Source organism: Taeniopygia guttata, chromosome 1A (genome assembly GCF_048771995.1).
Source record: "Taeniopygia guttata chromosome 1A, bTaeGut7.mat, whole genome shotgun sequence".
Lineage (NCBI taxonomy): Eukaryota > Metazoa > Chordata > Aves > Passeriformes > Estrildidae > Taeniopygia > Taeniopygia guttata.
The window spans coordinates 3,643,385-3,659,535 of record NC_133025.1 but is presented as its reverse complement, the minus strand read 5'-3'; the positions used below and the strand labels follow the sequence as shown (position 1 = coordinate 3,659,535).

The window sequence follows — 16,151 nt, the reverse complement described above, 5'->3', positions numbered from 1 at the left end:
CCAGGAATGTGGGTTTTGGTTGCAGAGCTGCAAGTACAGGGGAATAGGGTGCAATCCAACTCTCCAAACCACCTTCTGCGTGTCCTTGGGCAAAGTGTTTTTTGTACCTGCCTCCCTCCCTCCGTGGCTATTCAGACAAAAAGTTCTTTGGGACAACAACTCTCACCTTTCACGTAACAGTGGCAAAACAAACTTAAGATTTTGACAATAGTAATGTTAAAAATGTTCCCTGCAAGCTCCATCTCACATCAGATTTTAGTCTGACAGCGATAGGTGAAATTCAACATAGGTTAAGAGCGGAACAGTGCAGGTGAGAAAATAAATCATAACCAATGTGCTTAATGACGGGCTCTGAAATAGCTGCTACAGCTCAGAAACAACACCTTGGGGTTTTAACACTTAGGAAAGTAATCAAGTCACTAAATCCTCACTATTAAAATAGTAGCCAGTGCTCTGAATTAGGAAGAGAACAAGGCATCAGATTGATGATGCCATTGTGCAAATCCCTCTTCTTAAGACCTCAGGGTTGTTAATGCACCAAGCACCTCATTCAGCTCCAGGCTGACACATCCTACACGTCCCTCTCCCTTCCAGGTGGCTTCAGGACACTCAAATCTCTCTAAGCAGGTATGTAATCTGAATTCCCAGAAGCAATGAACAGTTCACACTTAGCCCAAGAGGAGATGCAGTTATTCAATGCATTAGAGAACCACTGTATTTACGCATGTGCTTAAGCCAAGGAATTAAAGGTTAAATTTAGGAAATCATACCTGAAAAACACCCAGTGCTTCACATGAAGCACTATAACCAATCCTGCAGTACCAGTAAGGTAAATGTTCCTAACAGCCCATCATCCTCTTCACTTTCTGTGAAATCAGAACCTTTTAGGGCACCACACAAAAAGAGAAACAAAAATATTATTGCTTCAGACCAGTCACCACAAATGTACATGACACAATGAGGTGGCTGCACAATATTCAGGGTGTAAAGACAAACCACCAAATAAAACTTGGCAGCTGCAGAGCTCCAAATTAAATGTTGCTGAGCCTTTGGAAAGAGCACTGATGAAACAGAGGAGAAAACTGGATGTGTAAGCAGGAAGAGCTGGAGGTGTCAGATAAAAAGTTACTTGAGAAACTACTAGAAATAGAAGTCAGTGGCAAGATTCCAGGGGAGGCCAATTCTCCAGCAGAGAAGTAAATACAGAACCAAGCGTTTCAAGGCATGCAAGATACAAACATGCCTGAGGAAGTCTGAGCCAACACACTGAGAGTGTTGAAGAACAGGGAGAAGGTGCATTTGCAAAAAATGCATCCTGCTAAGGAGATAAACAAAGTCTCACCACAGAGCTCAGTGAATGTCTGAACCTTTGCAGGTTTCCACACCTGTGCAGGTTTGTTTGCATCAACTGCTTGCACACTTGGCTCCACTGTCAGGTGTTTGTGCAGCCTCCACCACACAGATGGAACTCAGGGGATGTAGATCTGCTCCAGGTTTGCTTGCTTCAGTGTCCCTATAAAAAACACCTCATTTATAGCATGAATCTCCTACACAAAATACTAAATGAACAAACCCTCTCCCCTACATTTTCGTGGATAAATTTTACTTCTGTCTTCGACTACAAGGATTCTCAGAATGAAATGGTTGAAAAGTTGCCAATAAAGCCATTCTCAGCTTCAATGGAAAACCTTCAAGTTACCAGACTGGAAGCTCAGAAGCTGGTGCTAAAAAGCAGAACAACTGGTTAAAGGCACACAAAACAGCCTGTGTACCTTAGGAAATACAATCTAGTCACTCAAGAGGTATTTGCTGAAATAAGAACCATAAATATATCATACTGTTTAAAGCCAAGTCATATTTCAAGCTAAGTTCAGACCACATTCAATCTGTTACCAGTGGTTAAACTTTCTACAGCAGCCACTCAAAATTGTTTGAGTACTACAAGCAAACCTATGCTAATTCATACCAGGCTAATCTCTGTTTTACTACACAGCAGCAAAGGCCTTAAAGTGTTGCTCAAAGAGAAAATGAAGAGCAGAAGCAGGAAGAGAATCTAGATTCTGTTTTTACCCCAAATGCTGTGGTTTTGGTGTCAGGCCTGCTCCTCACCCCTGCTGCAGTGAGGGTGGGTCAGAGGAAGTGTCAACGTGTGTTGCAGAAGTGCCTAACTCTGAGGGACTGCCTTGCACAACACAAGAGCAGAGTAAGGAAGCCAACATACAGCAGTTAAAATACCAGTTTTTTTAAAAAAAAATTCTGTTTTACAAGCAAATGTTTGTACAGAGGTTGGTGGAACACAAGCAGACAAAATAAGCAAAACACAAGACCCCAGGGTTTGTCATAGAAATCTGCAGCCAAAACTCAACAAAAGGGCAAGAACTGGAGATATTCACAGCGCTGAACTACAGGTCTGTCCCCCTCCCCCCAGTCCATGTGTGTAACAGGAACAAGACATTCAGCATCAGCTTTCAAACTGCTAAAACGCCCTCAGGGCTCACAGCCACTTCAGTATATCCACAATTCTGGGTGCCATGTGGCCCAGAGACAAATGCCACCATTGCAGAGTCCCCTCTTGCCAACTCTTTGTCACACGCTGCTCCCAGACAAAAAGCAAACATAAAAACAGCAGCAGAGAGCTGTGTACTATTTTACATCATGGTAAAACTAAGAGTAGGAGTGTTTAGTAGCTTAGCTTGTCAAACTTTGAAAATTTCCACAGGCACTCCTTCCCAAAAGAAAGCCTAACCCTGATGGTATTTGACCTCAAATACAGAAATATAAACAGAAAGAGCAAATGCCAAGTTTGAAATGGTTAAACCAAGTTAGTTGCCTATGTGTGAGTTAGAGAAGTGAGATTCTGACAGCTGGCTAGATACAAGAATGAGTTTCCCTTCTCCCTACTAATGACCTGAAATCTGTTATCCCTGGATATTCCCAGCACAGACTGCCCAACAGCACAGAGTTCCTGCTAAGAGTCCATTAAATTCCCTCCTCTTTCCATTTCCCTGGATTAGACATAAATTTTCATTTGCTCTGTGAAGACAGGCTCAATCCTTGTTATTTTAGTCTCCATTCTGGCACAGAAGCTTTGTCCAGGAATCAGCTACAACTGTCCAATGATCCAAATCACTGGTGTGCAGAGATGAGGACTCAGGAGAGCAAGGTTCTAACTCTAGGAGAGACCATCAGGCAAGAGAAGATCATAGCACAGTCCTTGTCCAAAGCTTCACACTTATTGTGGATCCAGCACAGGGACTCCATGATGAAGCACCAGAACAAAGAAAGCAGGAATACATACAAAGCATCTCCTCAGCAATGGGTTTTCAACAGAGCAAGGTCATCTGAAAGCTCAAAAAAAACCAGGATCCCCAGAGCAGAAAGCAGAAATGTGCAATTCAAAACCACACACACGTGAATCTTACTTTCAAAGGGCTTTATATTACAAAAAAACATAAGTCACAACGAATGTGTAAAATCCATTCAATGAGGCTTGTTTCCAGTCTGCTAGGAAAGCTACTTTTCTCTTCTTTATTCCCAGCCTACTGCTGAAAACGTGATTGCCAAGACAATGACACCTCGAGCTAGATTTTTAAAATCAAACTTGTTCCGCCAGATCCAGCACTCTGAACTTGTCCAGGTTGTAGAAACAAGCCTTCACCACTCTGCCTCCAAAATATCTTCCATTTAGATCCACAACAGCTGGAATTGAAACAAAGAGCAGATCAGCAAGCAGAAATTCAATAAAATAAACATCTCTTTAACTGAACAGCCAGACCAGTGAGACTGTTTAATCTCTCTGAAGAAGTTAACTCTGAGATTCATAGGACACAATTTAGGATCCTACCTTTGATGGCAGATTCAACCCGTTCAAACTCTAAAAATATTCTTACAGCTTCATCATCAGGGGCACCAGGGATCTGAAACAACAAAAACCCCAAGCCACAAGTAATTAAAATAGTAGTGTGAACATGGTTTTCAATTACTGTTCTTCAAAAAGGCAGCGAAATAATGAAATAAAAAGGTTCCACAACTACAATACTCAAAGTGATTTTTGCACAGTTGCTATTGTTAGAAGCTTGTATCTTACAGATACAGAAAATCCAGAATTCCAACACACTAAAGGACCCTGAGAGATCTTCAGTGTGTGCCCCTCTTAGGCAGTAACACTCCAGTTGTGAGGGATAAGTGCCCAGTTTACTTTCAGAGCAGCTAAAAAGAGAGACAGATTATCTCTTACCTCGAAGATGACACATTTCCCAACCTTGCCATATTTCTCACATTCCTCCTTAGTTTCAACTTCAAGGTCTTCATCCACCTCCCCAGCACCAACCATGTTCTGAAAGTCAAAGAACAAACCCAACTCACTGGATGGAGTCTGTGCAGGTGATTGTGTGGACAAATCACAGATGCTCTGCGAACTGTGACCACAAGTACTTTAAAAGCTTAAGAGCTACAGGAGGAGACAATTCCCTGTCCTTAAGACAAGGGAACTGCACAATTGAAAGCAGTGCTGATTTAAAGTCACAGCTTGTACCCCAGGAAGTCACACAATTTCTCCAAAACACCTCGTGGGTGCAGGCCAGAACCATTGGAACTGTGCAGAGTTTTGTATCAGGAGCAGAGGTTTAAACATTTCAGCACCAAGACACATTCCCTTAATCCCAACTCACCCTCAGTAAGACCACTTTAGTTGGGCATTTCAGGATCTCAGTTAAGGGGTTGGAATCCGCCTTCTTGCCCGTTTCTGTTTGAAGACAGAACAGTGAATCGTGGTATAATTTAAGATTAAAGCTCAATTAGGGACTTCTATCAGAATCTTATTGATCAAACAATGGAATAAAAGCCATAAAATGAAGTTTCATATTGGTGAGGAACAGTTATTCACAACTTGTAGCTACTTGGAATGACAGTAAGCAGAAAAATCAATTCCTGTGGTGTGAATTAAGCAGTAACACTGACAAGGTGCTACTTCTTAGAAATAATTCCTAAGTTCAGAATTGTATCATAAGAACTACAAGACTAAAAGTATTCTGACTTCCACCACTTGTGTTCAGAAGCTTGGATGTTAAGGTCAGACAAGAGCAGGAAAATGAGAGCAGTATCAACAGGATGTGACAGGAAAAAGCCATCAGGGAGAGCAGGATCAGCCCTGGAAGTGAAGATGCTTCCCTAATATTAAAGGAGAACAACTGATGGAGGAAGGGGAGGATGAGCTAAAAAAAAAAAAATGCAAACAGGATCACTTTACAAAAAGATAAAAAACTATAAATTTCCACAAGAACAAATATGAGATTCCAACTCCAAAGTTTTCATCAAGGACAGACGGTAAACAAAAACCCAGCAGCTTCATTTCTCACACACTTGGTTCAAGACACAATTACCTTTCTCTGTAGATTCACCAACAATGATCTTGCCACCCCTCTTGCTTGTTTTCTCTACTGACAGTGCTGTGCTGAGCCCCTGTTCATGTTTGCCCAGCCCCTGGCCCTCTCTGAAACCATACTTCTGCATGATTTTGTGAGCTACTGTCCCCCTGCAACAAGAAAAAAAAAAATCAGTTCATAAAGGTTTCTTCCATAAAACATTAACACTGCATTTCTCCTGAGTGCTCAAATATCCTACCTCCTAAAACTTCCTTACACAGGGACAGAAAGTACAGGAGCTTCTACAAGTTCTGCAAGTTGCATGATTTTTTTCTAAGCAAAAGGCTAAAAAATCTGGATATGTAATGCTAAAAGAGTGTTTTAGACACAGAAGAAATAGCCAATTGTGTGGTCAGAGCAAGGCAGGTTAGGTCAGATTTTCAGGCCTTCCTTCAGTGAAGTCAGGGTTCCATTGTGCTACTAATTAAAGGTGGTAACAATGCACAAGCTGGTGCAACAGTACCAAGTTTGGTTAACTTTTTCTGGACAACTAAAAAAAAAATCAAACCCAAAAATGAGGTCTCTAAGTTGTTTTTAGCTATAGATTCACCTTAATTTCTTGCCATGGTAATTACACAACATCACATACAAGGCAGGAAAGTAAATGGGCAGATTTGCAGCCACAGCTACATTCATGCAAAATACACTCTGAATTTTTCAACAAAGCAGAGCTGAAATGATTTGAAATATCAATTTGCTGGTATGTAGCGAATTTAAGACAAAGCTGATAAAGAAATCTAGAAGAACATGCCACCTGTGTTTTCAAGTACACTCCATTGTTACAGGCCATAAACACTTTATGCTGGAGTGGGGCTTAAAAGCACAGCTTTGAATGCAACCACCTCAGATGTGTTTCCCTCAATCCTGTCAATCCACATTTTTTCCTGTATCCCCTCAGTTTGGACTTTCTGAACTCAGACTAACCACATATATGCAAGGGGTTGTGCTCTTCTCCACTGACAAACTATTTCAGCTTTTGGTTTCCACCACCTTCCAATGCCTTTTCCCACAAAATGTGCAGGAGTCATTCATTGATTTACCCCATGTTGGCGAGGAAGGAGTTGCTGGGTCCTGTGGGGGAACGAGGTCTCTCTGGCTCATCATACACTGGGGGAGGAATTGCTGCTTTGGAAGAAGGTGCCCGAGGTCTTGACTCCTCCTCATATGGGAATGATGCTACAGCTGGAGAAAACAGACATTTTGGTTTTTTTTTTCCTCAATAAAATCCTAACAAATTGTGAAAAGGTCTTCTACATAAATCCAAATCACAAGAATGCTTCCTTTGCACAAGCTGTTTTGACATCCTCTAACCTCTCTCTCTCAGAAAAAACATCTGAGTTATTCTGGGTTTTCCTCATTGGATGTAGATTTCCACAGCTCTATAATGCATTTATTAACCTCTTATTAAATGGAGAAAAAGAACATTAAGAGACCACCTGCACTACAAAGAGTTTATCCAGAGGACAAACTCCCATTCATCAGGAATAGAATTATGATAAAAATGGATCAATGCACACAACTCAAGGCGCAAGGACTGTAATAAAAATACACTGCACATTTGCAGAGAAGATAAACCAGTTTATTAAAAAGAATGAATGCAACCTTTATCACTGGGAATTTCTGAATTGCAGCTCTTCCTGGGGATGGGGATGGATATCTCAATCAAACTGGTTAGATTATTAAATCACCTTCCACTGACAAGTCAAATAGCAAAAAGAAAATAAAAAAAGCCTACTAGAACACTAGAAAAAAGTCACTTTTGAATGGACTTATGGACTTTTATCAGACTGACCTAATTATAGAATATTTTCTTGTATACTAGCTCTTGTATCTTATCAAATAAAAGGTCAGACATAAAGTTTGAGGATATAATATGAGGAAAAATAATTCCTATTTAAACAGCAGATGGACTGGACTATAGGACCTTTGCTACACCAATCCTTTTTTGTTTTCCTCCAGTCTGGATTTGAGCATCAGGTAGGAAGCCATACAAAGGTTTCTTTGTTTGACCATGTCACATTTTAAAAGTTCTCCCCTTAATGGTATTTGTACTATTTCCAGCCTATATATATTTTTCCTTAACACAGCTCAATTGCTCTTAATTATTTACTCAAAACAATGTCTTTCTGTTTTGAATCTTTACACGTATCAAATGCTCTCACTGTATCAGTCACTTAGGTTTTAAGATTTTTTTTAATATTTTAATCTTCTCATAAATACAATGACTCCCAAAAAAAGTTTGTATGTATAAGGTTTTTTTTTCTTATTATTTTTTAAAGTAGAAACATACTGGTAATTATTTAAAAAATTTACAACAGTTAGACATGGAAAAAAAAAAAAAGGGAATGGTTCCTATAGGAGGATGATGCCATCTCGTGGACAACTGAGATGCTCACACCACCACTGCACACAAATCTCTTCAGCTTAAACTGCATCCCGGAGAAATTTATAAAATTCTGTCTGTCTCTAGTGCATAACTCCTTTAGAATAGATATTCACTAAGTACCTCCTCAAGGAAACAGCAATGGAAAAATTCCCTCTCCACACTGTGGAGGTTTCTAGTCTACCCAGAGAAACCTGCCTGTGACATTTCTTCTTTCATATCAGAAGTTATAAGAGCCCAGTTTGCCAAGCCACTTGTCCAGCAATACATAAAGATTTCTTCAGAACAGAGATGTGAAGCAGGGCAGCACCACAGGTCCCCCACAGGCTCCCCACATGAACAATGAACTTGTTCATGTCCTGCTGCTACAGAGAATCCAAGGGGAAAAGCAAGAGGACTTAACTAAAGAGAAAGTTGAGTAGGAAATTAACACTGCTGGGTTTAGAGAAGAGGATTTTGGAGTACTCACGTTCTTTGTCCTTCTCCACGAGAGAAGTGGGTGGTGCAATGGCAGCTCCTCCCATACCTATGAGCAAAATGGAACACACAACACATTTGGAGGACACAACAGACTTGAACTATTTACTGTAACTTTGTTGCTGAAAGAGAAAAAAAGACTAATTTTGTTTATGCAAAGACATATTTCTGACCCACATCACCTGACAAGCTATAAGGGCACTGATGTAACACATGCAGGAATGAAAAGCTGCAATAGTGAAAACTCAGTGGTTCTCACAGACTGATTTTATGTCACGCCTCATCCCTTCCCTGGAACCTACACCATGCAGAAACTTACAATAGGTATCTACAAACTAAGGTTAAACAGAGGTATTTCCACAAGTAATTTGGCTGCCATCTGCCTCCGTGGAAAAACACCAGTCTTGCACATTATATTATGTTGTAATAAAATGCCAGATTTATTCTAAAGGCTCAGAATTAACAGTTTGGTCTTGTGAAGTCAAATACAGAATCCAAGAAATAGGACAGTGAATTCCCCTCCCTCTTTTTCTCCTCTTTCCACACTAAAACCATAAGCAGTTCCCTTACTTCTTTTCCGTCTCTCCCTTTCATAATCTTCATCTTCATCAGAATCTGGATCTGGTCGTCTCGAAAACCCACTGGCTTCATGCCTGTCTTTACGCCTTCTAGGAGACACAGCAAGTTAGGATGAGAAACCATGGAAGTTAACTCTTGGTTTTAATTTGTGATCTCACTTCTGCAGGGTGAATTATTCTGCTCCATCCAACGGGCATTTAACATGTTTCCCTTGAAAGTGCAAGTTAACACCATCACCATTTCCTTCTTTGCTTTTACCATCATGGGGCATTTTTGGTTAAACAGAAGATGAATCTAAGCCAAGATCATTTTCCACTTGCAAGTCAGCTAAGAAGAATGCATGGAAAGGAGGAAGCACCTGAATAAATCCTGTCCAAACCAGTGACTGAATGACTAACATGGAACAGGTGTTGGATGGAAAAGAGAGCAAGGTAACAGACATTAATTAATCAATCACCCTGCTTTGGACAAAATCCCTTTTACATTTCCCATCACAGACTACACAGAGGAGTATCAGTTACTGAATAAAAATATCCTCATGCTTAAACATCAGATTGTTGAGACACTTGCTTGGCAATTAAAATAAGATTCAGGAATAACTTCTAATGCAAAGTAATGAATGCTTCAAGATTTGTTTGCACTTCAGTTATTTTCTGATGTGATCAGGAAATTACTCATTTTAATACAACAAAAAGGAAAAGCACTTTTCCTCAAAAGTTAAGTGTACCACCTGATGCACAAATCAAATCTCATTCCTAGCACAGCCACCAAAACCATGCTGAAGGATGACAAAAACAGCTCAGCTGTGGAACCACACAGAATTTCTGAATCTCTGCCCTAAGAAATCAAAACAAATGTCCAGCCTGAACTTCCAAAGCACATATCTGATGAAGGTTTGGCTGAAATTGTTTCCCCAGCTTGAAATCGGAATTTATTATGCATTTTTCACCTCTTTTCTCTAATGTTTATACGTATAAAGACTCTTGGCCAACACACAAGTACAAACACAACCAAAGAGCAGACAATGCTGAAGCTGTGGGAATGACATCCCAGATTCCTGAGGTCTTGCGTGCCAGTAGGGCAGAGCCTCAGGCATTCCTTCTCCATCAAAACAATAAAGATATAATCAAGAGAAGACAGAGAAGACCCAATGACTAGAAATATTAATTTCCACAATCTAAATGGGCAGCAGAAATGTAACTCCAGGCTTCAGATGATTCATACTGTGATGAAGATGGTTTATTCACTTCAATTGAAATGAACAAATGTAATCTTCTGCCTGACTGGAAGACATTTTACCATTTAAAACAATCAGATACTGAATCTGCATTCAACTTCCTTAACATGATTACAGAGATTCTTATTTCAGGGAAAGGGCATTAAAAATAAAGCAGTATTTTCTTTTGTTTAGAGACAATAGATCGATAAACACATAATTAAACTTACTTAAGAATTAAATTACTGGATGCAGAGTATTAAAAAAGGAAATGCAATTATGCCTCTCAAAGGCTGTACTAGCTACATTTAAAACTGAATGCATCCATGGATCAGTTTGTAGTTTTTAGAAGCAGAAAGGATGGTTCATCACTGAGTATTGAAAAAGTTTTTCTGAAGTCAGGTGACAATGACATCAAATACTCTGAAACACCTGCAAGGTCAAAGTCTGATAACGATGCATGAAGTACCCAAATATTGCTGCTATAATTGAAACAAAGTAAATTTAGAATAATTTTGACTTAATGATTTAATAATTTAAATAAGGGTCTTTCACCCAACGAGGCTACAAAATTGATAATTCTTGTTGGTTTTGCACTGTTTGGTGATTTTTACCAAGAGCATTAAAACATACTAATTAAAACACTGCACTTCGTTCTGCAAGCACACAGTATTCACAAACTCTAAGAACTTCCAAGAATATAGAGATAAAATTTAACAAACTGACATGTCTATTTAGATAAGGGTCAATATGTCAAGCCTTTAAACAAAAGCCTTACTTTTCTCTCTCTTCAATCTCCTTCTGCCTCTCCAGCTCCCGCTGCCGCTGCCGTTCTTCTCTCTGACGTTTCACCACTTTCTCGTAGTCATTTGGGAACATGGGATCATATTCATCTGCCAGGGGAATCAACACATCTCCTGCAGAAAAACCACTAGGGACAGGATCCTGGAAAAAAAAAAGAGAAATTCTTTTTTTAGCTGAGAGCTGAAAAAAACACCCAGTCGGAAAGCAAAAACTTTAACAGTTCTGATTCCTGACTTCTGTAATGTCAGCTTGTCAGAGTCTAGGACATCCCTCTGGCTGTCTCGAGACCCTGGCAGGGGCTCTGAGACCTTGGCATGAAGTCAAAAACACCTGTGGCTTCCATTTTTAGCCCACAGAAAAAAATTGCCAGCTTTGTATTAAGAATTACAAGCCACAATGGTTTGAGTAGTGTGATATTTGAATTAACATACAGTGGAAAAGTAGAAATTTGGGGGTTTTAGAATATAATTCAGGGGGTCAAGATGGAGGAATTTGGCTGTACCCTAGCCTTCTTCTCCTTCTTCTTGTCCTCCATGTCTTGTTGTGATGGTGGCAATCTTCTATTGGTTCAAGGTAGAGATTCACAGTCTAACATAGGTGGTAGCTATTGGTAAAGAAATTGTAAACATACAAGATGTAGTTTTGAGTATATGATGTGGGAGCTGCCTGAGGCTCGCAGCAGTTTGCCATGGCCTCCTTTCTGGACTAACCTCAGTAGGTCAGAGAAAGAATGTTTAGATAAGAAGAAATAAATAACCTTGAAAACACAACTGGACACATTCCAGGCTCCTTCTTTGGCTGCACGGACTGGGAAAAGGACTTTCACACTGCTGGGGTCCCGACAAGCTGACCCTGACATCAGGTAATATCCTAATCCCACTGGTGCTAGAAGAAATCTTGGCTTTATTTAAACCTAACATTTCATCCAGTCTCTCATTACATGAAATTTTTCCCATGACAAAAGAACACTCCTTTGCCTTAAAAAAGCAGCAGCAAATCAGCATGGACAGGAATTTTTCAAACCCCACTGATGCATTATTAGAAGCTTTATGGCATCTTGCTGCTGCAACCATCTGCCAGGGTCCTCCCACACAATCTCATCAGGCTTTTTATCAGCTGCTATTAATATAATACCAACAGAGGCACACAGCACACAGACTGTTCTCCTCTAATCTGAAAGAACCATTTCAGAACTTTTCCTCTGAAAAAGCTGCAGAGAGAGTTTCTCTTGATTTCTTACCATGAGAAATCTATTTAAAAGGTTAGAGGCTTTAGTTGTTCTATGTTTCAGTTGATTGTTATACAGGTCCAGTTCCAACACTGGTGCAAACACAATTATAGTCATTATTTAGCTGCCCAAATTGCTGCTTGCCAAGTAATTTGAAGGATTCTAAGAACACTGTTTTATAACTGCACATCAACTGTGGTAATTCCATGATGTAGCACACGCAAGTCTGAATGATGTTGAAATGTTAATTAAAGAACTCTCAGCAGAGGAAGATATTCTCAGAAAATAATCAGTTTTTGACTACTAGGAAACATTCAACTTCCAAAACATTTGGAAATTTTAGCTGTCCTGGTCTTACCTTTAGCCCAGCTGCTACATGAGGGGGTGTGTCCACAATCTGTCTCTCATCAGAGGAGCTGCCTCGTTTCAGGTCAATCACCGGAGCAAGGACTGTGGTTTGTTTTGTTCTCTGACTCTGCAAAAATCACCAAAACACACAATGTCTAAAAAAGATAAAGCAGTTTTCTAAAAAGCAGCTTACTTGATAGACTTTGCTGTGGTAGGTGAATGGTCCTAGGTTTTGACTGGGACCAGAAACACACATTAATAATTCATCCAATAACTTTAGATGAGTTTGAACTGAGTTAGTTTCTAGGAAACTCAGATTTATTCCAAAGATCTACTGTTCTTCCCATTTATCATCAGATAAAATATTTTAAACTCTTCTGAACTCGAGTTTTCTAATCCTATCCTATTCTTCTGTTAGGCTATGGATACACTGCACATCAGTTACATGGACAAAGAATACAACTAATACAGCAGTCAGTAAATTTCATCCATGAAGTTTGTTCCAATTATCAACTAAATCCTGTTCCCAATTTCTGCACCATAAATAATGAGTAATTACAGTGAAAAAAATGCTGTGGCTACTTAACTATCTAGCATCAGTGCTACTGCTTCTTCTAATTAAGTAGTCTCACTACAGAACCTACAGTGCCCCAAGGAGCACCTATGTCCTGCCTGAACCAAAATATCAACACTGCTCAAAGAAAAAGGGTGAAATTAAAAGAAGCAGCAACAAAAAGAGAAAATGGCTCTGTCACAAGTCTAAAAATCAGCTTGCACTCCTCCTTTTCACCTACTCTGGATATGCTGTAAAATTTCCAATACATAATGATTTGCAGGTTAGCACCAAAAGCCTTTTAAATAACAACCATAAAATGATGTAAACATACAATTAATCAATCACAGTGTGACCCCTACTTACATTAAAAACATTTTTATAAAGCTGAATCTCATGATCTTTAAAGCTAAACTTGAAGATCAGCTTTGGCTCTGCTGTTAAAAGTTTGCAGCACATACATCAGTGCTTACTTCAGTTTTAATTTTGTAACACTCCCTCTTCTAAGAGACATCAAGAAACACATGTTTTTCCTTTTTCCCCTTCAGCTTTGCCAAGCTCTCTGCTACAAACCCACAGACAAATGCCAGAAAATTCTGAGGTCACAAACACAATGCACTGAACATGAAAAACAGAAAGCAAAATCCCAAAGGGACTGTACCTTTGCTTGTGTGAGAGCTGCTTTCTTCACCTGCAACTGAGACTGCAGCAGTTTGAAATTCTTGGACCAGCCTTCTGTTTTAGAATCGCTGGTCTCAACCCCCAAGTCATCGTAAAGTGACATTTTTTCTTCAATTTAAAACTGGAAGACAAAAGAAAAAAAAAAAAAAAAAACAACTCTAGATGACACCACAAACCAATTTCCAGGTTATTTGCTAATAGTTTCATACATGGGTACACCACATTTTATTTCATTTTTCCTAAAGCCGGAGAAAATGGACCTTTTTCTGGTGAGTGGTAAATACACATAACAAGAGCAAAGCTGTATAAAAGTAAAAGTTTGAAAGGCGATGAAAACTGTTCAAGAATTAATTTAATCCTGCAATGGAATATGAACAATTAGGATTCAACAGCAAGAAGTCTACTGCAAAAAGAAAAAGGAGGTTTTGAAGACTATTAAACATCTGGCCTCGGGATGAAACACAGAGGGGGTTATAAAAGCACAGATGCACAGGACGAGGGCAGAGTGTTGTAGCAATTCCCACCTGCCACAGAGCAGTGGGATTTTGGCAGCTGGGGAGTGAGGAGACAGCATGATTCTGGGGAATCACAGAACCAGTCAATGTGGAAAAAAATCTCTGAAATCATCCCAGACCAGAGCACTCAGTGCCGTATCTATTTTTCCCTTGGACACCTCCAGGGAGGGGGACTTCAGCACCTCCCTGGGCAGTTTATTCCAACACTTACCTACCTTTTCTGACAAGAAATTCTTCCTAATATCCAGCCTGAACCCCACTGGCGCAGCTTGATGCCATTTCCTATTGTCCTGCCGCTTGTAGTGTGAGCAGAGCCCGACCCCCACCCGGCTGTCCCCCCTATCAGGGAGTTGTGGAGAGCGAGAAATTCCCCCCTGAGCCTCATTTTCTGCAGGCTGAGCCCCCCCCAGTGCCATTCCTCCTCAGACCCTGGACAGCTGGCTGGACGCGGGGAAGGGACGAGGCAGCGAGGCACAGGAGCTGTCCCTTCAGTAAAAGGAAAGGTGGCAGCGATCTGGGAGCAGCGGGGGCGAAGCAGGCCCTGACACCCCATTCCACACTCCACACCCCACACAGGCCGGGACCACTCTGAGAAGCCGCTGAGCGTGTCACACCCGCCCTACGCTGCCTTCCCCTGCCTGCCCACACCCAGAAGGGCTCAGAACCGCCTCCCCACACAACCGGGCCCGGAGCCGCCCTCACCCGTCCCGGCGCCGCCGCCGCCATCAGCCGGCGCTGAGCCCGCCGGGAAGGGCCGCGCCTGCGCACTGCGCCCCGCTCCGCGCCAGCGCCCCCCGGCGGCGGGAGGAGGGAGCGGCAGCGCCCCTCAGGGCCGCGGGAGGTGAATTTGAAAGTATTTCGAGATTTTACAGGAGCGAAGATTTTTTAGTTAGAAAAACTTGCCAATAACTTGGTTTTTTTTAATTTTAAAAGTTTAATAGTAATAAAATGGTTATAAAAATAATAATGCAATTCGAGTAATAAAGTTTAGAGTTAGGTCAATTACAAGATAATAAAAAGCAAAGAATTATGGACGTCCGGATGGTCTCAGACACTAAGTCACGAAAAGCATCTCTTGTGAATAAAGGAATCACCCTTAAAACAATACACTTGTTGCATATTTATATATCCTTCATGGTTATGCATATATTCTATTTAAAACAAGAACTCTGTTTGTTGTATGTCAACTGTTCCTTTAATCCCCATGGTGTCTTCAAGTCTGAGCAAGGCCTGAAGAAATTAGTTTCTTCTGATAAGAAGCCATAAATTCCTCTCCTTTGGAAGATTTAGGTGTTCCTCGAAGCGAGTATCTCATCCCTAAAAAAAACTTCCCCCACATACATAGTCTCTATTTTAACATTATGTTGGAACCTAAAACTATATTTAACTACTTAAGAGAATTAATACAGCATAACTTTCTAACATTACACATATAATATTTATTGTGATATTTACGAAAAGCCAATCATAAAATAAGCGGTTTTCACACAGATAAGCCTTACTAGAGTTAATTAAAATAAATTAGTAGGCCTTGGTGAAGTTAAGAGTTAGTAGTTAACTAATAATTGGTTGCTTGTCAGCACAATGTTTAGTTAGCTGGGTTTATAATGAAGAATATAGAAACTGATAAATAGCTTTTAGGAACATAAGACAATTGTGGGCCTCCTCTGTTCTGAAACCAAGTGAAGACAAGGAATGGGAGTTCTACCAAGAGTTCATTTGTCATATTTGCATTGAAAAGGGAGAAAGGTCAGAACGAGGAAGACTTCATTGACTTCCTAATTTTGGGACCCCTCCCCATGAAAGGGACACCGACCCATTTCAAGGGACAAACCACGCATGCTGAATGGCTTTTGAAGTGATTAGCATACGAAGCGGGGAATGGGATGTACCAAAATGATGAATATGGATTTGTATTTTGTGTATTCAATACTTGTATGGATA

The 16,151-nt window shown here is 40.4% G+C and overlaps 1 protein-coding gene across 2 annotated transcripts; it reads right to left on the bottom strand.

Annotated features, from left to right (window-relative positions):
- Positions 1-3,418: 3,418 nt before the first annotated feature.
- RBM17 (RNA binding motif protein 17) lies at positions 3,419-15,006 on the bottom strand. Of its 2 annotated transcripts, none has more exons than XM_002189470.7 (12): positions 14,910-15,006; positions 13,673-13,813; positions 12,469-12,585; positions 10,857-11,023; positions 8,854-8,951; positions 8,276-8,332; positions 6,464-6,605; positions 5,382-5,533; positions 4,671-4,744; positions 4,238-4,336; positions 3,845-3,917; positions 3,419-3,699 (listed from the first exon to the last, which is right to left on the bottom strand). In XM_002189470.7, the coding sequence occupies exons 2-12, from the start codon at positions 13,793-13,795 to the stop codon at positions 3,596-3,598; spliced, it is 1,206 nt and encodes a 401-aa protein (XP_002189506.1). In that variant the 5' UTR covers positions 13,796-13,813; positions 14,910-15,006; the 3' UTR covers positions 3,419-3,595. The 2 variants fall into 2 exon arrangements, with proteins under 2 accessions (XP_002189506.1, XP_072774724.1); XM_072918623.1 differs by having other exon boundaries at positions 8,854-8,948.
- Positions 15,007-16,151: the final 1,145 nt, after the last annotated feature.

Coding starts and splice junctions, on each gene's coding strand:
- RBM17 (XM_002189470.7), bottom strand. CDS start 13,795: ATGTCACTTTACGATGACTTGGGGGTTGAGACCAGCGATTCTAAAACA. Junction 4,337..4,670: donor CTAAAGTGGTCTTACTGAGG/GTGAGTTGGGAT, acceptor TTTGACTTTCAG/AACATGGTTGGTGCTGGGGA. Junction 3,918..4,237: donor GGAAATGTGTCATCTTCGAG/GTAAGAGATAAT, acceptor TTGTTGTTTCAG/ATCCCTGGTGCCCCTGATGA.